General features: G+C 39.2%; 1 protein-coding gene across 1 annotated transcript; it reads left to right on the forward strand.

Annotated features, from left to right (window-relative positions):
- Window positions 1-424: 424 nt before the first annotated feature.
- TMIGD1 (transmembrane and immunoglobulin domain containing 1) lies at window positions 425-10,729 on the forward strand. The gene is made up of 4 exons (XM_022596030.3): window positions 425-531; window positions 2,162-2,440; window positions 5,611-5,889; window positions 10,501-10,729. Exons 1-4 carry the CDS (start codon window positions 450-452, stop codon window positions 10,662-10,664), a joined length of 804 nt encoding a protein of 267 aa, XP_022451738.3. The 5' UTR covers window positions 425-449; the 3' UTR covers window positions 10,665-10,729.
- Window positions 10,730-25,168: the final 14,439 nt, after the last annotated feature.

Raw genomic sequence — 25,168 nt, forward strand, 5'->3', positions numbered from 1 at the left:
TTAAAAAACCCCTAATACGGGCTTCCCTGATGGCGCAGTGCTTGAGAGTCCGCCTGCCGATGCAGGGGACACAGGTTCGTGCCCCGGTCTGGGAAGATCCCACATGCCGCAAAGCGGCTGGGCCCGTGAGCCATGGCCGCTGAGCCTGCGCGTCCGGGGCCTGTGCTCTGCAACGGGAGAGGCCGCAACAGTGAGAGGCCCGCGTATCGCAAAAAAAAAAAAAAAAACAAAAACAAACCTAATACTAGAAGTACTTTGAACTTAGTAGTCAGAACAAGATTGTTTAATTAAAAACTAGAAATAGTACCATTATAACTGGGGTGACTCATCTGGGGCTTTATTTTAAATATATAATAGACAAGAGGAGGTTCATAAGCTCAGTGTAGACCAAAGTGCAGAACCAAATGCACTCTTTTTCCCCCAGCAGATCAGACTTAAATTCATTAAACATGGCATGGAAGACCAGCAGCCTAATGCAAATGTACAGATTTCTTCTCTTAGTGATTTTATCTCTGCCACATGAGATGACAAGTAAGTTAATACTTTTGGGCTTCTTTTCAAATAAAGAAAATTTCAGATTATAAAATGATTGGGGGCTTTGGGAAAATACAGAATCCAAACTGGAATGATTATACAGTTGGTATGGCTCAGAGTACAGAAGTCAGATAAAATAGTGAAAAATTAAGTGGAAAAATATTTTTATGGTTCTGATATTATAAGACAGGGTTGAAGTATTTTATTCTCTCCAGAGCCACACCCAGAATTTTCCTACATTTTAATGCATTTCATTACTAATCATACCTAAAATAAACCTCTGCTCTTTATCTGAGCATACAACATACACGAAAATCTTTTCTATGTTTGCTCCCCACCCCAACCTGGAAATACCTTTTTCCTTCTTGATTCAAAAAGTGATAAGCAGTCACTGTAATATAAGTTAGGAAATATATAAAAGAATAAAGAAAAGTAAAAATCCCCCCAAATCCCATCATCAAGAGATAACCACTCAACGTTTTGATGTATATTCTTCCAGGTTTTAAAAAAATGCTAGGCAGCAATCACCAGTAGTTCATGCTTTTTAAAGGAAAAGTTAACGCATTTACAGAATATATTAACAAATGATACACAGGGGGCAAGTTTGTGGCAGCTAAAGTCATTTTTTAGCTTTGTTACTTGCTTCTAAATGAGGAAAGTACAAACTGAAATTTAGGTATGTTACAATGGATTTCTAAAAATCAGAGGTAAAAATTAACTGCTATATATCCTGATCATCCACCCCACAACAACAGCTTTACCACACAAACCACAGATGTTTAAACATCTTATTTTACTACACTGTCAGTATAATAGTGAAACATCAGATATACAAAACCAAATTTGTCTATAATCCCATCAGCTAATCAAAAATGTTTTCAAAGTAGCTTTTGCCCATATGCATATTCAATTTTGATATATTTATAGGAATTGTTAGAGATGTACTTTACATTCTGCCTATTCACCTAATATTATGTCTTAAATATTTTTCCATTTTGCTCTTTCTTTCTCCTTTGTATTTCCCCACTCCCATCCCCTTACTATGCTATTTCCAAGCACTTGAAATAAACAATTTAGATCTGGTAACTATTTCTCCACTGTTTACTCTATTTTTATCCATCCTAGTCAATATATAGATAGGATCTTCCCAAGACTTGTCCATATATATATATATGTATACACATATATGTGTGTGCATGTGTGTGTGTGTGTGTGTGTATAAATGGGGTAATTCCATACATATTGTTTTCTAACCCAGTGGTTCTCAAACTTCTCTGCATACTAGAATCACCTGGGAGCTTTTTTAAAACCCCAGTGCCCAGGTTACACTAATATTAATTAGTCAGAACGTCTGGGGGTGGGAGCCAGGCATCAGTACGTTTTTGAAGATCCCCAGATGATTCCAATGTGCAGCAAAATTTGGTAACCATCATTTTTTAACCTTTTGCTTTTTTAAATTAATAATCCTTTTTCGATCTTTTCCTTGTAAAATTGCATAGCTCAATATGACTATTTTTAATCATTGCAGAGCATTTCATTGTACCGATGTAACATATTTAACCAATTCTCTAATTATGGTCATTTAGATTGTTCACTCTATCTTAATAGTTTCTTCCTGCACTCCCAGGTTCTGTTTTAACTGTGAATGGTAAAACTGAAAACTATATTCTGGACACTGAGCCTGGCCTCGAAGAATCTCTGAACTGTGCTGTTCAAAACCATACCAGAGAAGAAGAACTTCTCTGGTACCGCGAAGATGGGAGAGTGGATTTGAAATCTGGAAACAAAATCAACTCAAGCTCTGTCTGTGTCACTTCCATCAGTGAAAATGACAACGGCATCACCTTTACCTGCAAGCTGAGGAGGAATCAGTCGACATCCATCTCAGTGGTGCTGAATGTCATTTGTGAGTGAGGGGAAAGAAACTGCTAGTTAGTCTGTGTTGTCTGTACTACACTAAGTGGTAGATGAAATCTGGGTCTAAAGAGTATGTGTATTTTAACATTTGCTTGATACTGCCCAATTGCCCTATTTATGATCCCACAACCTTGCATGAGGGTGCCTGTTTCCCACACCCTCATGAGCCTGAGTATCCTCAAGCTCTAAGAATCTGTCAGCCTGACTTGAAATTTTATTTTCATTTTCTAAATCAGGAATGAGGGTGTTCACCTTTTCGTAAATGCATTAGCTTTTCACGGTTCTTGTCTGCAAAATGCTTGCTCATGTCCTTTACCCATTTTTCTATTAGGTTATTTGCCTTTTTCTTATTGATTTGTATAAGCGCTTTGTACATTAAGGAAATTAGCCTTTTGTCATTTTGAATGATAAGTATTTCGTCTATTTATTTTTGACATTTTAAAATAGTTCTTTTTTTTGCCATATTGAAATTTTAAATGTTTGTGTATTTAAAATTACCAATCTTTTCGTTCTTAAACGTTTTTCTAGCTTTTGTGTTCTACTTAGAAAGATATTCATTGGGAATCTTTTAACATCATCTTAAACCCTCAAAGGTGAAGCTCTTTGATATTTGGGTTCCAGGTACTGGTAAGCCATTGGTGGAACTATCTGAGGTTAGTCGTCCTTCCAATGAGTCTACGGAGGTGATCACGTAGGTGGTTTGGGTGGAAAACTGGTTCTGCGTGAGGGGGGTGTGGATAGTGTGGTGAGCGGTGATGTGAGTAAGGGTGATAATATGGTGTGGTCTGGTAGAAAGAGCTCTGGACTTGGAACCTAGTAATAAAATGTCAAAGCCATTTGATCCCATGAGCTCAGCAAACTTTTCTGTGAAAAACTGATGCCATTGTTCCTGAGATAAAAGGGTGGGAAAAATGCCAAGGAATCCAGTACTGGAATCTGCTGGCATCCTGCAGCTTGGGCTTCCAGAGTGAATCATTTACATGTTTCTGGGCAAAGGAGCTTTGCTTTTTATTTCCTATGAATTGATAAAATGTGATTTTTAACAAGCCATCTCTTGGCAGCTTTGTTAGAATCCAAGACTGTCAGCATACCTTGGAGCTTTTGTAATCCTTATAAAATGACAGACAAGGAAACTGAGGCCCAGAATGAAGGCCCTAATGATCACATCTGGAGCTGAGAACAGAAAACAAATCCCCAGGCTCCTAATCTAGTGCTCTTCCCATTGTAACCTTCTTAAGAGAGACGCAGTAGAAATGCCGATAATATGATTCAGTGGCTTAAAAAAATGATTTTCAGTTTCCCAGCCTGATTCCACATTTAATATTATCATCGTTGCACATATATAGAAAAAAACCAATTGGTCAGTGATTCATAGTGACAATAATTGACACAAACTCATCAATCAATAAATCAAGATAAGGTCATAAAGTGACAAGAATATCATGTACAATCTTGAGTATTATGGATTATTGTTATAAATGGCAGACCAAGAACTCAATGGAAACTTGATAATACACTATTTGAGGATGGTGTGCAGAAACTTCTTTTATAACGTTGTTGCTGAAAGTATAAATTGAGACCACCTCTTTCGCAATATCTATCAAAATTTAAAGTGCACCGACCCTATGACCCAGCGTTTCTGCTTTGAGATGTTAACCTTAGAGAAATACGTGCATATATGCATAAAGAGATATATACAAGGATTTTTTTTGACTTTTCCTTTTAGATTTTATTTAAATATTTGCTAAACATCTGGTCACATTTTTCTCCTTGCTTTTGCTTTTAGTCTTTAGATTATAGTCACTACACAGGGTTCTGTCCTGAGCCCATACTTTTTTTTACAAGGATGTTTATTGAAGCACTGTTTAGCATTTTTAAATGAAAATAACCTGATGCCCATCAAAATAAAATAATTAAAGAGTCAGATATTATACTATAGCACTCTAAAAGCAATGAGCTGGAATTCTGTGGTTCAACATGAATATATCTCAAAGCGTGCAATTGTTGAGAGAGTGAAGTCTTTTATGTAAACACTTCTCACCCTCCTAGAACAATACAATATATTTCCTATGGGAATATCATATGTATTTTTAAAATACTATTTAAAAAAAAAAGATCTGCAAGTATTTACATCAAACTCATAGCACTGGGTGTCTCTGGGGAGTCAGGAAGTGACCAGGATGGAGTCAAGGAGGACCTTAACTTTATCTGAAATGTACTAATACTTTTAAAAGGGAATGCTCATGTAGAGCCGATATGCTTAAAAATTAATTTTAAATAGTTAAATAAAAAGGAACAACTATCTGAATACCATATAACATTCTTGTTGGACATGAATACAGAATTCAAACACATTCCAAAGAGCAATAAAATGTCATTCTTCTGAGAGAGCTATTAATAGCACAGCCTGCTCAGGGTCTAATTATTCAGTGTGCAGATTATACAAGCTCCTTTTTTCCCTCCTTCTCTGCGTCTATCTCTTTCCTACTGCCCACTTTTCATGCATTTTATTACTCTTCTGTACCTTGGCCAAAAAAATGCAAGGAGCATGGAGAAGAGGGGAGAGTCAGTTCAGCCATTTCTCCCCCTAGATGTTGGAAAGCCCCGGTGGTAGTAAGGGTTGGAATCATTTGGTGAAGATAAATGTGTTTGACAATCTATGGGTCTACAGATGCCCTTATCATGACGGGAATACGAAGTTGCTCACACAGAAGGCTGAGAGGGACTCAAGGTTATGCTCACCTTCCACGGATGCCAGAGTTGCCACGATTGGAGTGCCTTCTGACAGAAGGACATTATTTCTAGAAGATCATTGAGGAAATGCAAATATGCATTGGTAAATCTCTGGCCAGGACAAGTATGGTTATTGTTCCGTGTGTTACAAATTGTCTACTTAATACAGATTCATTATTATATACATTTGTTTCATGGTTTGTCTTCCCCACCACATTAAAAGTGCTATTAAGTTTGAAACTGGACGTATGTTATTTACTATTGTACCCCTGGTTCCTAGCCCAGTGCTTGCCATACAGTAGGTACTCAATAAATTTTTGTCAAATAAATGAATGACTACATGAGATAGACTGAAGGGACATCTTGAACACTGGCAATAAACTACTGCTTATCTGCTAATTAAACTTAAATGCTTGCGTCTTGCAGTTCCTCCTCTCCTAAGTGGAGACGACTTCCAAACAGCTGAGGAAGGCAGTGATGTGAAGTTGGTTTGCAATGTGAAATCCAACCCCCAGGCTCAAATGATGTGGTACAAAAACAGTGGCTTCTTGAATTTAGAGAAAAAGCATCACCAAATCCAACAGACAAGTGAGTATCTTCAACTGTCAATCACCAAAGTCAAGAAATCTGACAATGGAACCTACAGCTGTATTGCAAATTCACTTATAGAAACGAAGACCAAGGACTTTCACCTTATTGTCAAAGGTAACTCTATTGTTTATTTACTGAAATATAGTTGATTTACCATATTATGTTAGTTTCAGGTGTACAGCATAGTGATTTAATATTTTTATAGATTATACTCCCTTTCACATTATTACAAAACAATGGCTATATTTCCCTGTGTTGTACAATATATCCTTGTTGCTTACACACAGAGTTTGTATCTCATAATCCTATAGCCCTATCTTGCCCCTCCCTCCTTCCCTCTCCTCACTGGTATCCACTAGTTTGTTTTCTATATCTGTGAGTCTGTTTCTGTTTTGTTTTATACATTCATTTATTTTTTTCCACATATAAGTGATAACATACAGTATTTGTCTTTCTCTGTCAAATCGACAGAGAGCGTAATACTTTTGCGGTCCATCCACAAAGGTAACTCTTTTTTTAAGTAATATCTAGCATAGTACAAAACTCAGAGAGATGCTCAGTAAATATTTTTTGTGACAACTAATGATGATGACAATTATGATTAGTAGCTAGGATTTTCTTTGGAGAATTATCTCGATCCAAGGAATTCTAGTTGTTTCTTTTAGGGGAATTATTCCCATTCCATATAGGATACTGCTTTTTGAGCAAAGGTCCTTTTCTAGAATCAAGTAGTAGAAGACAGTTCTGGTTGGCTTTTATGGAGGAGTATTTCCATGAATTTTCCTAGGCAACAAGGTTTGTAGGAACTGGACTTTTCTTTTTTTATTTGCCTGCGTTGGGTCTTCATTGCTGCGCACGGGCTTTCTCTAGTTGCGGCGAGCGGGGGCTACTCTTCGTTGCGGTGCGTGGGCTTCTCATTGCGGTGGCTTCTCTTGTTGTGGAGCACAGGCCCTAGGCGCGCAGGCTTCAGTAGTTGTGGCACGCAGACTCAGTAGTTGTGGCTCGCAGGCTCTAGAGCGCAGGCTCGGTAGTCGTGGCGCACGGGCTTAGTTGCTCCTCGGCATGTGGGATCTTCCCGGACTAGGGTTGGAACCCATGTTCCCTGCATGGGCAGGCGGATTCTTAACCACTGCGCCACCAGGGAAATCCAGAACTGGACTTTTGAGTTAACAGCTTAGTGACAAACGGAAGAGAAGTCATAAACACAAAGAGGAAAAATATACTGACTAGATAAGAAAATAGATCTATAAAATCACTCCTAACTCTGAAATTGTAACCTATAGGCTAATCAGAAAAGTGAGCGAGGGAGAATGGGGGAAACAGCTTCTTTCTCTTGGCTTCATGCTTCTTCTACCCAGGTTTATGATCTCTGCAATAACAAGGAACAAAAGAAGCTCCACGTGTCTTTCCCTCCTCTTATTTCTCACTCATATAGAAAGAGGAAGGCGAGATACCTGGAGTGGCAGATGCAGATAATGCTCACGCACACATTGCCTGGTCTGGGGCCAGGATGCTAGAAGCAGCCGAACAAGCTGAGGCTCGCACATCTTGTTAGAACATCACTCACTTTGTCATTTGCCTCTCTGTGCCACTCATTGCCTTTCTTGCCAGTCCTCAGGAAGCCAACTGAACCCCAGCCAGAAGCGTTGGACATGTGACCATAGGGCTTCTTATTACTGTACCAATAGAGTGGCTGGTGGGTAGGAAGGGCTGCCAGTTGAATGCCCATCACAGTGATTACTGGTGCGTTCAGTAATTTCTCCTGCAGAACAGTGACAGTATGCCCAGGGGCTACTTGCTTTAAAAACCAAACCCACGGGCTTCCCTGGTGGCACAGTGGTTGAGAGTCCGCCTGCTGATGCAGGGAACACGGGTTCGTGCCCCGGTCTGGGAGGATCCCACATGCCGCGGAGCGGCTGGGCCCGTGCGCCATGGCCGCTGAGCCTGCGCGTCCGGAGCCTGTGCTCTGCAACGGGAGAGGCCACGGCAGTGAGAGGCCCGCGAACCACAAAAAAAAAAAAAAAAAAGAAAAACAAACAAAAAAACCCACCAAACCCACAAACTCTTGGTTAAGAAGGAATCATAATTGCTCTATGTCACATTAAACATACAGCTTGTGTGGCAAGCGGGATGCCAGCTTGGCAAATTAGCTTTCATGGGCAGAATCCTGTTTGGGGTTGAGCTCTTCCAAACCAACTGGTTTTTCTCATTTCTTCCTGCGTTATTACTTGCCTGGCTATTGGCTGCCTTAGGAGCATAAGCACTCCGATGCTGGTGCTCAGGCTAAATGCCAGGTTTGCCATGAGCTCTCCCAGCTTCACCGCTCCGTGGGGTAGTTTATAAATGAGGCTGTGCAAAGTGAGAAATGACATCACGGATCTTTCCTTGAGCACAAGATTTTAGCCACGTGTTGAGATTATTTTACCGTAATGAATATGGGCTGGGTTGGGGGGAAATACCAGATCTGGTTATAAATAAGAGAGTAAAGGGAAGAGATGCAGTTACACTTTCCAAACTCACTTTCAACAGAAACTTGGAATCCAAAGTGAGCCAGTGGGTCAGGCAGTTTATTTCAGTTTGTTTATGGAGTGAAAGCTGTCACGTGTGGCTTCATTTTATTCAGTTTGGTAAAAATATTCTGATCTCTGACTGAGTTCTGATTTTTTCCCCCAACTGTACCACCTTTGCCTCTCCTTCATTTTGACATCTTTCCTTGGCACTATAAGTTCATGGGGTCCCCAGTAAGATGCCCTTTGGTGTGTCCCAGGGCTGGCTATTACAGAGTCAGGGTTTACAAGAAGTCCCAGGGACTTTCCTGGTAGTCCAGTGGCTAAGACTCTGTGCTGCCAATGCAGGGGGCCCGGGTTCAATCCCTGGTCGGGGAACTAGATCCCACATGCTGCAACTAAAGATCCCACATGCCGCAACTAAGACCCAGTGCAGCCAAATAAATAAATATTTAAAAAAAAAAAAAAAGAAAGAAATCCCATTGAGAAGAGCTTCTCCAGAGAGTTGGTGTCACCCACACCGTCATGAGAATAATTTTTAGCAACAGCCAAAGGAGAGCAAAAGTAAAGGATGCTTAATCTACTCCCTAAAATTATCCTGAGCAGGACACATAATGGAGAAGACAACAGTTAAAAGGTAAATATGTGTCATACAATTATGGAGGGATAAACCCCATTTCATAATCTTGAGGCATATAGGGCTTGGGCTTTGAAATTAGATTAATCAAAAGTCTTCTCTTCCCCTTCTCTCTTCCTTTCACCCTTCATATACTATCTCGTAACACTTTGTCCTTTACTATCTCGATCTGCAGTAGTTTTTTTTTTTAATGTCAGTCTCTCCCACTAGAATATGAGCTCCTCAGACACAGGAGCCTTCCAGGCCTGTCCTATTTTTTCAGGGCTAAGAACAGCACCTAACACACAGTAGTCATTTAGCAAAAATCTATTGATTTCATTCACTCTACAAACTCAATTATACAATAAATAGCACACTCTTTATTTCCTATAAATTCCAAACATTTTATCTTAGCCATGATTGGAGCTCCTTTCCCTCCTAGGGTGGCATCAGAATCCAGGAGCTTAGACAGAGTCATTTCAATACCTTTGTTGACCTTAGCACTCCTAGTTTTGTACGTTTCACCCCATATCTAATATATTAACATGAAGTATTAAGTATACTTTTTGGCTGTAAACATTTGAAAGGGTATTTAAAACTTGCATACATTTTGAATTTTTCTATAAATAAGTTATTAATTTGGTTCTTAAGTTTTAAATGTTATTATTATTATTTAACAGTTGGGTGATAGTCGACACAAAGTTACATTTTATAGATGCTTAAACATTTATGCATTTTGATTAACTTTGCCACTTTATTTTCATATTTTGGAGCCAATACTTTTTTTTCCAGTCTCAAATATTTTCATAGGCTCTTGGAAAGCTTACAAGCACAGGGACTGCACCTATAGTACAAAATGGCTCTGAGCTTACCTGGTGTTCACAAAACAAGGGAATGGGCTTTCACTTCTAGGTGGCTGGTGTCTTCCTAGCCCAAATTAGAAGTAGACTCTCTGTTCTTCCATATCCTTTAGGGAAAGATGAGAATCTTTGCCAAGATTGGGAAGGCTGATGCTTAGAGTTCTACTTTCCTAGGGGCAGGCACTACGCAATCACCCTGTATAATGTCTTGTCACCTACCTGGGGCACAATCACAGCACAGCTACAAGGGTCCCACTGTTCCTCCCTCCTTAGTCCAGCAGCTTCCTCACCTTTTCTCTTCTTCCTCTTAAAACCTCCCTGCCTCTCTTTCTCCTTCGAGGATACCTCCCAACATCTTTCGGGCTTTTCAAATGGCAGGAAAAAGCATTGATTTCAGCTTACTTCTGCTTTCTGCATGGCAAAAATTATGGATCAAGCACAAAATGATCTGACTTTGGGGAGTTACTCATATTACAATAAATTATCCTTCCAAAGAGGAATGGATTCAAAGCCTGTCTCTGCTAGTTACTAGTTCTGTGACTTTGGACAAGTAAACTCAAAGCCCCTGGTTCCTCGCCTATAAAAAAGAATGATAATAAAATTCTTCAGGATTGTTTGGAGAATTTAATTAAGAGGAAAAATGTTAAGTGCAAGGCACCGTGGCTGGGACATACTAGAAGTACATAAATTAGAAGCATATAAATGTTAACTTTCTCGTTTCCTGTGTTTGCACTTCCAACAGATAAAGCTCCATCTGTACCAATAGAACCCATTATTGCTGCATGTATTGTGGTCTTTCTGACCTTGTTATTTGGACTGATTGCCAGAAGAAAAAGAATGATGAAGGTATCTAAGTATTCTAAGCTAAAAAGTCATCTAAACAAAAGCAGAGAACTGGCTATATAAGTGACTATAGAATTAGGAACCATACTTGAACGATCTGGTCTCTCTCCCATGAGATCTAAAATGGAAGTTGCTTAAGGGAATAAAATTGTACATCTATTATGAGTACAGCTTTACGAAGAATAGAGTAGAAGAATAGAAGTGCATATGGACAAGACCTGAATGAAAATAGCTGTGGTGTTAGAAGTAGGTGCTGATTTTTCTTCCTTTTAAATTTCTCTTTATTGTTGCTATAGTTCCTTTGGTACAATAAATAAATAAATATAGAGGCGCATCTGCTCTGGATTCAGAGATCTGTGTGAAAAAGATGGCACTTACTGCTCACCTCTTGAGTACAGCCACATGCTCTGGCTGTGGTGGGCTGGAGTTTGAATTGTTGAATGGTTAACCTTGTTGGTTAGCATGATGCAGAGGACCTGCATGCATAGGTTAATGCTATGCATTTGACTCCACCAGTTAATCCAGTGCCAAAGGCAGGCAAATGTGGCAGAAAGCCTCTAAGGAAAGGCCAGTGTGGAATTACATTTTCTTAGGTTAAATAAAAGTGATTAATGTGGTCAAAGAAATAAGACCTCGACCAGTGCAGAGGTGGCAGTATTCCCAGCCACCTCTGTATTGGTATGTATTTTTCTACATAGATGATTAACAGACATTTGGGTTTCCGGTCCCTTGAGCCACCTTGATGCATTCAAAATGTTTATGCGTGGGCCTTAGCAAAACAGGCAAATTCATTGCCCTTGTCCCGTTTGCTTTTAGCTCTGCGTAAAGGATAAAGATCTTCAAAGCAGAACAGCTCTGTAAGTACTCTGGGCTGGGGTCAACGATTTTCCATAAGCAGATGGGTAGCAGTCAGTGGTGTGCATCATAAAGCCCATCCTGGGCAAACTCCTCCTGAGATGGAAGGTGCTAGAAGGTGAAGTGGTTCAGAGGAGAATGGAGGGTGGAGGAGAATCTGCCTCCCCTTTAGAGGAAGACAGGTGAGGCTAGGTTGGAAGGTTGCTTGGAACTGACCACACCTTTGGTCTTGAGCCTACTCTTTCTTTAAGCAATTTCAGGCTAATTCTTGTGCAACTGCCTTTAATTGCCACACAATGTAAATGTCTGAGAGAGCTCACCCTGGGGGAAGCCACTGCTGCATTCTCCTTCACAACCAGGTCAGAAGCCACATTCCTCATCCTAAATACCGCCTTCTCTTTGGAGCTTCCTTTAGACTGTTGGCTCCAGCATACCTGAAGCGGGCAGTGGCTAAAAAGAACAGAGGCATACTTTCCAAGAGTATGAATTTTGTTCTGATTTTTTTTCTTAGTGTTATGATCACCTTTATAATTAATTTCTTGATTCATTTCAGATGAAAAAGCCAGGATGACATCTAATACGGCAAGAGTTTTGCATCAGGACCTCCTTGATTTATGTAGTCCCGTCTGTATTTATTGCTATTACTAAGTTCATTCCTGTCAAATTGTCAGAGGTTATGAAGAAGTGTTTCAATAAGCACTTAGAAGTAGTTATTATGACTAATTTAATATACTTGCAAGAACACTTTCAGGAAGAAAGCTGTAAAGATTGAAAGATAAGATTTTTAAAGTCTTCTCCTTGAAGGATATGTTAATTAATTGAAATTTGTCCTGAAAAGATTGGTAACCATTTACATTTAGTGTGTATTCTTCTAGGTAGGAGATTAACAGATATTTGGGTTTCACAAATCAGTACACTACCAAAAAAACTGGGGGATGGGGGCAACATAGAGGGATCAATTTCTAAAGTTGCCAAGGAAACACATAAGTAATATCAATTATATCTACCTTCACAGTCATTTCAAAAAAAGAAATGTTCTAGGACTAAAAAAGGAAGGATATAATCTCAGAATATAAAGTATTCCTTTAAATGGAAAAAATTCAGTATTATAAAAAACAACATATGTCCTTATTTTTCTCATCTTATCGTGGGTGACAATCACAAACTTTGTGACTTTTGTGTGGTGATGAAGATGAAAACGGCAGGGGACAGGGGATAGCATGTTTGTTTCCTAGTATCCTGTGTTCTTTTTGCATAGCCATTTGCATAGATCCAGCGATATTATGAATCAGCCTGTACTCTTCTCATATACCTTAATTTAAAATTGCAGCTCTCTTATTATTTATCGCTGACTTTCCCCACTTCCATTCTTTCTTCATTTTTTTCCCTGTAAGAGTCTCTGCTTCAGTTTCCCACACAGCTGGGGTGGGTTATAGGGAGAGGCAGCCTTGGCCAGAAGCACCCTTGATTGTCTCTGCTGTGCTCTCGCTCTATCTTAGAAAAAAAAATTTTTGTCTAATGTTGCAGGAGCTAAATGTGCCACAGTGAAAGAGAAAGAGAGAGAGCTGCTTGCTGTCAGACAGGTGGTTAAAATCCCTTTATTGCCTTAGAAGCAAAGAGAAGAAATGAGCAGAATGTATTAAATCTTAACAGTCTTTTGTTTCTAAGAACAGACACATCCTCCTGTTAGGCTCCTCTTTGCTTCCTTGGAAACGTCAGCATGAAATGGAGAGAGAGAGACCATTAAAAACTGTGGTTCACAGATTTCTCTGTCTTCTTGGAGGCCCTAGTAGGTTTTGTGGGGAAGCCTTCAGATCATGTCCCTCATTCAGGATTTCTCAAATTAGAATTTGGAAGCCCTGTGAAAATGCTGTAAGGATAAGGTAGGAGGATTGTGAAAATCTGAAAGGTTAGACAATTAAGTAGAACCCTGGAAACGAGAAATTAAAAAACGGTGGGTTGGGATAGTTTAAAGTGGAAGAGGAAACAGAAAAACTTAACATTTTTAATTGGACTTGGAATCAGGAGATCTGAGTTCCAGTCTTGGCTGTGTTACCTTGGGCAAGTGCTTTTCCCTCTCTTGGGCCTTTGGAAAATAAGGAGGTTGGATTAAGAGGAGGATTAAGATTCATTTTCATTTTAGCTTGAAAATTCTGTGATCCTAAAAAGATTCCCACATAGTTTAATGTCTAAAGGAGTTGGCAAAAAAGACTGAAAATGTAACACCTTTGCCCCACCTAGCAGAGTTATGAATCAGCTTTGTTCTAGGACATATAACTATCCTTGAGAATTACAGGTCATCAGGAAAGAGTTTCTTCACCCTTGTTAAATACAATGACCTTGTACATTAGCACAGAGAAGGAACCTTAACTAGTTTTAACAGAGCACAGCAATATTATAAATAGTCATTGCCTCTCGTTTTGCCTTACAGTTTTGAAACAGAGTCTGTACTAAAACTATGTCTATTATTTAAAATGAGAAGTTAGCCTAGAGCCTGTCTTAGAAAGATGTGAAATTCCAGGATTCAAAAGAAACCCCATATGTAAATCAACTATACTTCAATTAAAAAATAATAAAGTTAAAAAAATAAAGAAACCCCATAACCTTTCCCCAATGTTTTCTCTACCTACTGTGGGGTGCGTGGAATTCCAACATTCCCTCATCTGGTTTTGACCCTTTGGACTACAAATACCAGTGGAGAAGTGACAGAAAAATCCAGTTGCTCCCCTCTCAACCTTTTTATCAATAAGGACAACTTTCATAATTATTATTTTTCTCCTTCTTGGGCCCCATATTTTGAAAGAACTGGTCTATCAAACAAATTTTACTTATTAAATAAGAGTCATCTGTTTTCCCAATTTAAAAAACATTTATCAATAATACCTACTTGTCAGTCTAAGCTTCTTTTATGACAATACAATTACCCACTTGATGTAATTCCATTTAAAAGAAAATAAATCTCGTACTATAGTTAACCTGCGCAGTTTTTTAGAGGTTAACAATATAATCATTGCAATCAGGCTTTTTGAATCATTGAAAATAGCTTACAACTATTACCAAATAGTTCACCAACTTTACGCCTCTCATCACCATGATCATGACTACTTTCCTGAACCTATTAGCCCGGGGTCATAAAGTCAAATTCTTACAGGGGTCAAGCAGATCAATGAGTGAAGCAGGCTAGACGTACAACAATAGGGAGTGGTGGAGAATGTGGCAAATAGCACATCTATGTCTAAAAGGGGGCTGATAGTTACCACTGGGGACAGGTCTTCTGATTCTGTAAGAGAAGTCAGAAATCTGGATTTTTATGTGTAGTTCTCCTAATTTAAAAAAACTTAAAAAAAATCTTGTATATCTAGGAGTAGAAGAATCTTCTCACCCCAATATGTGTCATTCTCTGTTAGGTAAGCTAAAACCTGGTGTTGACTTGGGCTTTCATTGTTTCATGGAGATTTTTGTGAAACAGCTCTTGTAATTTTCACTCATAGTCTACTATTCCCCGAAGCTCAAGCATGATCACGATGAACCAAATCAGAGGACAGTTAGTTCTGCAGAAATACCTCAGAGATATTGCGGATACACTGCAATAAAGCAAACATCTCAAAAAAGTGGGTAACAAATTTTTTTGGTTTCCCGGTGCATATAAAAGTTAGGTTTACACTTCACTGTAGTCTATTAAATGTGCAATAGCATTATGTCTAAAAACGATGTACATACCTTAATTTAAATATACTTTATTGCCGGGACTTCCCTGGCAGTCCAGTGGTTACGACTCCGGGCTGCCAATGCGGGGGGTGCGCGTTCGATCCCTGGTCGGGGGACATAAGATTCCCACATGCTGCGGGGTGCAGCAGAGAAAAAAACCCAAAACTTTATTGCTGAAAAATGCTAACCATCATCTGAGGCTTCAGTGAGTTGTATGTAATCTTTTTGCTGGTGAAGGGTCCTGCCTCAATGTGCTTGGCTGCTGACTGATCAGGATGGTTGCTGCTGAAAGGTTGGGGCAGCTGGAGCCATTGCTTAAAATAAGGCAGTAATGAACAATGAAGTGTGCCACATCAATTGATTCTTTCTTTCACGAGTGACTTCTCCGTAGCAGGCAATGCTGTTTGATAGCATTTTACCTGCGGTAGAACTTCTTTCAAAATTGTTGTCAATCCTCTCAAACTCTGCCACTGCTTTATCAACTAAGTTTATGTAATGTTCTAAATCCTTTCTTGTCATTTCAACAATCTTCATAGCATCTTCACCAGGAGTAGATTCCATCTCAAGAAACCATTTTCTTTGCTCATCCGTAAGGAGCAACTCCTCACCCATGAAAGTTTTATCATGAGACTGCAGCAATTCATCACATCTTCGGGCTCCACTTCTAATTCCAGTTCTCTTCCTATTTCCACCACATCTGCAGTTACTTTGTCCACTGAAGTCTTGATCCCCTCAGTCATCCATGAGGGTTGGAATCAACTTCTTCCAAATTCCCGTTAATGTTGATATTTTGACCTCTTCCCATGAATCATGAATGTTCTTAGTGGCATCTAGAATGGTGACTACTTTCCAGAAGGTTTTGACTTTGCCCAGATGCATCAGAGGAATTACTATCGATGGCAGCTATAGCCTTATGAAATGTATTCCTTAAATAATAAGATTTGAAAGTTGAAATTACTCCTTGATCCATGGGCTGCAGAGTGGATGTTGTGTTAGCAGGCATGAAAACAGCATTAATCTCATTGTATATCTCCATTAGAGCTCTTGGTGACCAGGTGCATTGTCAATGAACATTGTCAATATTTTGAAAGGAATCTTTTTTTCTGAGCCATAGATCTCAACAGTGGGCTTTGAGTATTCAGTAAACTATGTTGTAGACAGATGTGCTGTCATCCAGGCTTTGTTGTTCCATTTATAGAGCACAGGTTTTCAACAGGTACCAAAAAACTGGAAAGAATTTCAGATAAGATGTTAATAGCGCAAAGATAGATACATGCCTCAGTGAGACAGATTGACCCTTATACTAGCTAAATAATGAGAGCAATACTCTGTAGGACTGTTATTTTCTGAAGTAAAGTTTATCTGTTTCTCAATTTTATGTGTATAATACTCTCCTGGTGCTAGCTTTGACTGGCGAATTTTGAAATGTTGGCCCCAGTAATGATTGTGCTAGTTCATAATCTTTATTAGATTATGAGTATAATCCCCAAAAGTGTTAGAAATATTTCCAAGCAGTTTCTGATCTTTTGTTTTTTTGTTTTGTTTTCTTTTTTGTTTTTTGTGGTACGTGGGCCTCTCACTGTTGTGGCCTCTCCCTTTGCAGAGCACAGGCTCCGGACGTGCAGGCTCAGCGGCCATGACTCACAGGCCCAGCCGCTCTGCGGCATGTGGGATCTTCCCGGACCGGGGCACGAACCCGTGTCCCCTGCATCGGCAGGCGGACTCTCAACCACTGCGCCACCAGGAAAGCCCATATCTTGGTTTTTGACATGCCTTCCTCGTTAAGCTTAAAGTAAGAGACACGCGCATCTCCCTTCATTTGAATACTTCGAGGGCACTGTAGGGTTATTAATTGGCCTAATTTCAATACTGTTGTGTCTCGGGGAATAGGGAGGCCTGAGGAGAGAGAGAAACAGGGGAACAGCTGGTCTATGGAGCAGTCAGAACACACTCAACACTTATCAATTTTTGCTGTCTCATATGGGCACAGTTTGTGGCATCCTAAAACAATTACAAAAGTAACATCAAAGATCACTGATAACAGATCACCATAACAAATGTAATAATAATGAAAAAGTTTGAAATATTGTGAGAATTACCAAAATGTGACACAGAGACACAAAGTGTGCAAATGCTCTTGGAAAAATGGCACCAATAGACTTGCTCGATGCAGGGTTGCCACAAGCCTTCAATTTGTAAAAATCGCAGTATCTGTGACGCTCAATAAAGCGAAGGGCAATAAAGCCAAGTATGCCTGCGCTGTGCTGAGGACTTTACCTGCACTACGTGATCCTGTGAACAACCCTATAAAGTAGTCATGATTGTCTCAACTTTCATGATGAGGACACTTGGGCTCAGAATGCTTAACTAAGTAATAGAGAGTGACTAAGCTGGAATTCATACCAAGCTGATCCAAAGCCTGGGACCTGGAGTAGGAGAGAAGCTATCACAGAAGGGGCAAAAGTTGAATAATACAGACAAGCCACCTCTCTCATAATTTCCTGTTGTTGCAACAACCCTAACAGGTAGGTGTTGGAATCCCCGTTTTACAGATGAGGAAACTGAGGATTAGAGAAACAAAACAACATGCTCAAACTCACACAACTAGCAGGAGGTGTAGTTGGGATTTGAACCCAAGGCAGTTTGACCCCACAGTCCATGCTCCTTCCTCTACACTGCATTATCTTGGAGACTAAGGATTAGGATAAAGCTACCAGAAAGCGACTGAGAACATCTTACTGCTTTAGGAGTTTGGGGGTTGTAGCAGAGATATTCATCATTCACTGAATATCCTTGTGCTCTTCACATTTCCCTGCTCACTTGCCATTAACTAGCCCATGTGACTAGTTCTAGTCAAGGGGCTATGGATAGAATTAACAGTGTCACTTTCAGACAAAGCAAAGCAGAATGGACGCATATTCTTTCACTTCGTCCTTCCTCTGACATGGCAACTGGGGAGAACATCTGTTAGTCTGGGATTTGAATAATGATGTGGAACAGAGCTACCTGTTCACATGTAAGTGAGAAGTAGATCCTTGTGTTAAACCACTATTCTTTAGGGTTAATTTGTTACTGCAGCATAACTTAGCCTATCCTGACTAACACAGGTATTTTCATTGGCATAATTCAAATACTCAGAAAACTTTCATTATAATAAGAATTCAGGGGAAAGTTTAATCTAGTTTAATGAAATAATGCTTAATTTCAAGGGCGAGTTCATAATAATCCCCATCCCTCCCACCAGGGACCCTGAGTCATATAAAATGCTGAATAACCTGCAGTAAAATCATAATTTTCCCTTTGAATAGACTTACATCTATTGACAACACATCTTTAAGGAAATAGGGCAGCAGTAGTGCAGCTAGAAAAAAATTAATTCATTTGTTTCATTTTATTAAAAAAGACAAATTATACTTAATCTCATGCCAGCAACTACAGAAAATAAAATCTATATGTTAATGACAAATTCCTTAACACTCATATAATCTTTTTTCAAGAGCCTATCTCTGAAACATCAAGGTTGTTGTATAGCAAATATCATGGGTAGTTTTTGTGTAAGTAACACTAGAAAACATGAAGGACACTACTGTGAATTCTCAAAAACCTGTGCTCTCAGAGGATTGTGTACATATTAAGAAAAAATTGGAGATGTGGTGTTCCTGCCAACAGATTCCTAAAGTGTTGCTGTGGAAACTCATGAATTATTTGTCTTTATTTCTCTGGGCAATCTTGGTAGTAACAATAGTGTCAACCTCTGTTTAAATTATAGGTATTAACAGCAATCTCTACATTTTCATGTTACCTTATAGTTCATAAAACATTTTACACATGTCTTGTTTGATCCTCACAGCCACTCTGTGAGACAGGTAGTGATGTCATTATTTATGATGTACAACTGGAGATACCAAAGTTCAGAAAGGTTAAGTGATCTGTCCAAGGTCACACAGCTTGTATGAAGAGTCACTCCTCCCATCACCCTGACTTTTGGCTCTAGGTGAGTACTACAGTTGCTCTCAGTTTTGTACAGGACAATCATTCAGCCCTTTTGCCTTATGGGTAATCACTGTATTCCAGTAAGAACTGAGATAGGAGATGAGAAATTAAACTAACACACGTAATTTTTAGAACTTCTCAAAATTGAGTTCTCTGAGTTACCTGAAGCATAGTGACATCACATAGCAATAGTTACACTCCAATAAACACTTCCCTTATATTGTACTATGCTAAGCACCTTATGTATAACTTACTTAATCTTTATAACAATCACATAAGAAGGGTCCTACTTTTATCACACCCATTTTACAGGGGAGGAAAACTGACACAGAGAATTTAAGTCACACGTCCTGGGTCACACAGTTTCTTAGTGGCTGAATAAGAATTTAGACCAAGGTTGTATGGCTCCTGGGTCTTTAACCATTAGACAAAATTGTCTCTTACATTAATAACTAACTTATATAGTACTTCCTACATGGCAGGAACAAACATATATAAACTCATTTAATCCCTATAAGCAACACATTTAACATTTGAATTCAAATCGAAATTAGATTTAGGAGATAGGGAGGAAAAAGAGGATGGGTAAAAAAGGAGGGGTGCGGAGAGAGAGAGACAGACAGACAGGAAGAACAACTTAAAAGTGCCTGCAATGAGACCTGCCATTCAACTGAACGAACATGTGCCCTGAAGTGAGCATGAGATGAGGAGGAGAATCAGCTCCCCTGGCCAGTCCCAGTTAATTCCCTCATGGCTCTCACAGTGTGAGCATCTCATGTGCTCAGGATGAATCTAGTGCTCACAGATTTGCCAACTACTTCATTTGGTTCTCAACCGAAGAAACAGCAATCTCTTCCCATACTGGAATAGAAACCTGCCCTGCAGTGCTTATTAAGAGGAGGTGTTTGGGTCTCTGAAGTGATACTTTCCCAAAGAATTTCCAAGGATAGTGTTGACTATAGTCTATTTTTGCCTGACTTTGGAACTTTATCTCTGAGTAAGCTGCAACCCACTTGTATCACTGAACATGAGCCAGGTCAAAGGGAGTAGCTGGATTCCTATAGCTGTAACGCAACTCTGCTGCATATATTCAACATTGCTCATGGAAAAGTTTCAGCTACCAGATGTACATGAAGCTACCACATGTACGAACAGAAAAACAGGCCTCTCCTCCTGGCTCAGCCACTAATGAGCTGCTCAGCTCAAGGGTGTCACATAATCTTTCAGAGACTCTGAACTAAGGGACTATACCAAAAGACAATCTCTAAGATCCTGTGAGCCCTCATATTATATGACTGACATTTAAAAAAATAATTTAATGGTAACAAAACTTAGGAAGTCTTACTACCTCCTTGTGCGTCATTCTGCAAACTGTATGTTCCTCTTGCAACAGATTCTCATCCCAAAACAGGTCATTTTTCACTCCAGCTGTCATTTGTAGGCAGTTTATAGGCAGCTCAAGGGCATCATTTAAAACACTGCACTAAAGAGGATATAGACTTTGCTGTCGATAAAGAATCATAGCCTTGAATTCCTGAATTTTATAGTTATGGTACTCATAAAAGTGTTTAATAACAAACTTGGCTCACTTGGAAATCACCAGTCTAAAGGACTTTGCCCCAATCTGACATGTGGATCATATTTGTTTTTTAAGAAAATATTTAACGGTTTATTAACAATTTCATATTTCTGCTTAAGATTTCTGCACAACCTCTTTCAATCACTCTAGATGTAGGCATAATGTGTTTTATGATTCCACAATGCTATTAAGTTAAGCATCTTGGGACTTCCCTGGTGGCACAGTGGTTGAGAATCTGCCTGCCAGTTCAGGGAACACGGGTTCGATCCCTGGTCCAGGAAGATCCCACATGCTGTGGAGCAACTAAGCCCATGCGCCACAACTACTGAGCCTGTGCTCTACAGCCCGTGAGCCACAACTACTGAGCCCACGTGCTGCAACTACTGAAGCCCACGCGCCTAGAGCCCATGCTCTGCAGCAAGAGAAGCCACCACAATGAGAAGCCCACGCACTGCAATGAAGAGTAGCCCCCGCTTGCCGCAATTAGAGAAAGCCCGTGTGCAGCAACGAAGACCCAACACAGCCAAAATAAATTAATTAATTTAAAAAAAAGTTAAGCATCTATTAAGCTATTAAGGCTTCTATCATTGATCTTTGTTTGTCATGATGAGTGGTCATCATGATTTTCTACCTATATTAGACCAATTAAAATGGGCCAATGCGAAAACTTAACAGCTGCATATGTATGGACCCAAGAAAAACTTCCTGATTATGTTCCATTTGTTAAAGCCTAGAGTAAAAGCACCCATAAAACTAAACCATCCACAAATGGAATATCCACAATGGTTACTTCATTGCAAATTGAAAAATGACGTTCAGCAATTTATAAATCTGCAAGTTTATTATTTAAACTGACATGTCTCAAGTACTTGTTTCAAAATTCTTTCACTTACATTATATCTTTTGATCCTTAGGCTTAGAGAGCCTGAACTCTTAGTCTCTGGAATCAGACTACCTAGGTATATATCCAAATTCTACCGCGTTACTAGCTGTGTGGTGATAGGCAAGTTACCTAACCTCTCTGTTCCTGCATTCCCTCATCTATAAAATGGGGATAGAAATAGAATCTACCTCCTGACTTATGGTTACTATGAGGATTAAATGAGCTGAGATGTGTACACTGTAAGATACACTAAGCACTCACTGAATTTTAGCTATTACAGCTACTATCCCACTTTTCAGAAGAAGAAACTGAGCCTCAGATTAAATGATTTTTTACACCTATAAACAGGAGTTGGGACTTAAAAACAAGGTCTAATGAACTTCAAACCTTCGCCTCTTAACTCCACATTGCTTTTCTTATTTAACAGAAGAAACCAGGCTTTCCAACAGAGAGCTTTTAAGGAACATATTCTTTTCTTTTTTTAGTCCTTAAAAGAGAGGACAAGTTTTTCATTTACTTTCAGGGTGAGATGCATATTATCTTTTTTTAGTTTTTTATTTGCCCTGTGAATGTGTCCAGTTTTACTTTTATCTGATGAATTATTCTTGGAACAAGGAAGAAAGAAAATTAAATGAAAGAAAAATAAAATGAGATGCACAAATGGGAATCTGATGAGAAAATATTATAAAGAATGTGCATTAGAAAAGGTGGATTTGAGTCACCACCTCCTTCGTATTAACTTTATTTCTCAGATTTTTATACTTTGTCTCAAGAAACACCTCTGAAAAGAGTACAAGAGTGTCATGATTATTACACTTAAATATTTGCTTAAGATAGCAAAGAATGTAGTTCATGAACAAAAGAAGAAATAAAGAAAGCTCTGGTTTTGTTCATTGCACCATTAAGGAAAACCAGTCTAACAGCATTCCTAAAAGGAAACCGGGATCTATGGTCTCCAATGATGCTTATTATTTTCTCTCAAGTCCAATTTCTCCTTTTCCATCTCTATCATTTTCTCTTCCATGTGCCTTTCTTTTCCTTTCATACTCATCTCAATCTTTCTGTGATTCTACAATTTAGGTTTTGGTGATCACGGGTGATCATTTTCTAAAAACGATTAGTTCAAAGAGAAGCATTCTCAGAGTAGCCCAGCTAGGGCCTCCTTGTGGCTAGATCTTCACAGTGTTATATCGGTTCCTTATTTTGTTGTTGTTCACAAGGATCTGGCAAAAGGAAAGAAAAACAAGGGCAATTTCCCTGCATCTTCCAGAATAAGGTCTTAACCCTCAATGGACACAATGGGCTCTCCGCGTTTGGCCCCTGCCTTCTCGCTCTTTAGTTCCAACCATGCTCAGTGTCTTCAGTTCCCAGACAGAGACTTGCTGCCTTAAATTCTTCTTAAAAGAAGAATTACCTCCAGGTAGAATGCCTTTCCTCAATCATTATCATTTAACAAACCCCTAATTGCCCCAAATTCAAATCATTTCTCCTCTCTTCCAAGGAGCTCTCCCTAAACCTCCCGGTCTGACTTACATATTCCTCTTTCATGCTCCACATTACACCATGCAAACCTCTACCAGAGCATAATGGTTAGGGTTAGGATTGGGGTTAGGGTGATTCACCTCCAAAACATATCCCATTTTCATCCACTTCCTTTCATCTCCACTGCTGCCCTCTTGATCAAGGTCACCAGTCACCTTTTGCCTGGACAATTATAGTCTCCTAACAGGTCTCTGGCTTACATTCCCATCTCCCTTCAGTCTCTCATTTACACTGCAGCTAGAGTGACCTTTTTAAGAAGAAATATTTCATATATATAAAAATATAGATAACGTATGAAATCAGGTGTAACAAATAAGATGAAAACCCACGTACCCACCACCAGTTTAAGAAACACAATATTGCCAATACCTTAGAAGCTGGCTGTGTCTCTTTCCCAAAGGCAAACACTACCTTAAATTCAATGTTTAATACTCCCTTGTTTTCTTTTTTTAACATCTTCATTGGATTATAATTGCTTTACATTGTTGTGTTAGTTGCTGCTGTATAGCAAAGTGAATCAGCTATATGTATACATATATCCCCATATCCCCTCCCTCTTGTGTCTCCCTTCCACCCTCCTTATCCCACCCCTCTAGGTGGTCACAAAGCACCGAGCTGATCTCCCTGTGCTATGCGGCTGCTTCCCACTAGCTATCTATTTTACATTTGGTAGTGTATATATGTCCATGCCACTCTCTCACTTCGTCCCAGCTTACCCTTCCCCCTCCTCGAGTCCTCAAGTCCATTCTCTACATCTGCATCTTTATTCCTGTCCTGCCCTTAGGTTCTTCAGAACTTTTTTTTTTAGATTCCATACATATGTGTTAGCATATGGTATTTGTTTTTCTCTTTCTGACTTACTTCACTCTGTATGACAGACTCTAGGTCCATCCACCTCACTACAAATAACTCAATTTCGTTTCTTTTTATGGCTGAGTAATATTCCATTGTACATATGTGCCACATCTTTATCCATTCATCTGTCAATGGACACTTAGGTTGCTTCCATGTCCTGGCTATTGTAAATAGAGCTGCAATGAACATTGTGGTACATGACTCTTACTGAATTACGGTTTTCTCAGGGTATATGCCCAGTAGTGGGATTGGGTTGTTTGTTTTTTTGATATTGAGCTGCATGAGCTGCTTGTATATTCCCTTGTTTTAAAAACAAATTCTTTTACCACGTATGTCTGTATGTCTAAACAATACATTATGTAATTTTGTTTGTTGTTGAACTTTTAAAAAGTGGTTGTGTGTCATTTGCTTTGCAATTTGCTCTTTGCACTCAACATTATGTTTCTGAAATTCACCCACGTTGATTTTCATCTTCCCTGTAGTAGTCCATTGTATGAATATGTCACAGTTCACACACACTCCTGTTGATGAACTATTGGGTTTTTTCCAGGTTCTATGCATTCACCAGCAATGCTCACATAAACAGTCATGACTGTGACGCCTAGGGCACGTATGCAAGAATTTCTCTAGGGCAGGGCTGTCCAATGGAACTTACTCTGATGATGAAAGAGTTCTATATCTATGCTCTCCAATATAGTAGCCGCACGTCATTACTGAGCACTTGGAATGTGACTACTACTATTGAGAAAGTAGATTTTTAACTTTAATCTTAATGAATAAATTTAAATAGCCACAAGTGGCTAGTGGCTAGTGGCTACCAAACTGGACAGTGTAGTTTTCGAATACAAACCCAGGAATAAAGTTTCTGGGCTATAGAGTACTTGCATCTTCAACTTTACAAATATTGACAAATGTTTTCCAACTTGGTAATGTTATTTATATCTCCTCAAGCAGTATGTAACGATTGCCAATATTACTTTTTAATACCTGCCTTTAAAACTTTTGCCTATCAAGAGATAACATGGCATCTATTAAAATTTTATTGTGCATTTCCAACATTACTGTTGCCATTCATTCTTCCTTTTGTGTGAAATGCCTGTTTAGGTCTTTTTTCCATTTTTTATTGGGTTTTTTGTCTTTTTCCTACTGATG

Source organism: Delphinapterus leucas, chromosome 19 (genome assembly GCF_059928025.1).
Source record: "Delphinapterus leucas isolate spDelLeu-1000000601 "Yukka" chromosome 19, BTC_Dleu_Yukka2, whole genome shotgun sequence".
NCBI lineage: Eukaryota > Metazoa > Chordata > Mammalia > Artiodactyla > Monodontidae > Delphinapterus > Delphinapterus leucas.

Excerpts from the sequence above, each read along its gene's own strand:
- TMIGD1 (XM_022596030.3), top strand. The coding sequence starts at position 450 with ATGGCATGGAAGACCAGCAGCCTAATGCAAATGTACAGATTTCTTCTC. Across the intron at positions 2,441-5,610 it reads AGTGGTGCTGAATGTCATTT|TTCCTCCTCTCCTAAGTGGA; the intron begins GTGAGTGAGGGG and ends TGCGTCTTGCAG. Across the intron at positions 5,890-10,500 it reads CTTTCACCTTATTGTCAAAG|ATAAAGCTCCATCTGTACCA; the intron begins GTAACTCTATTG and ends CACTTCCAACAG.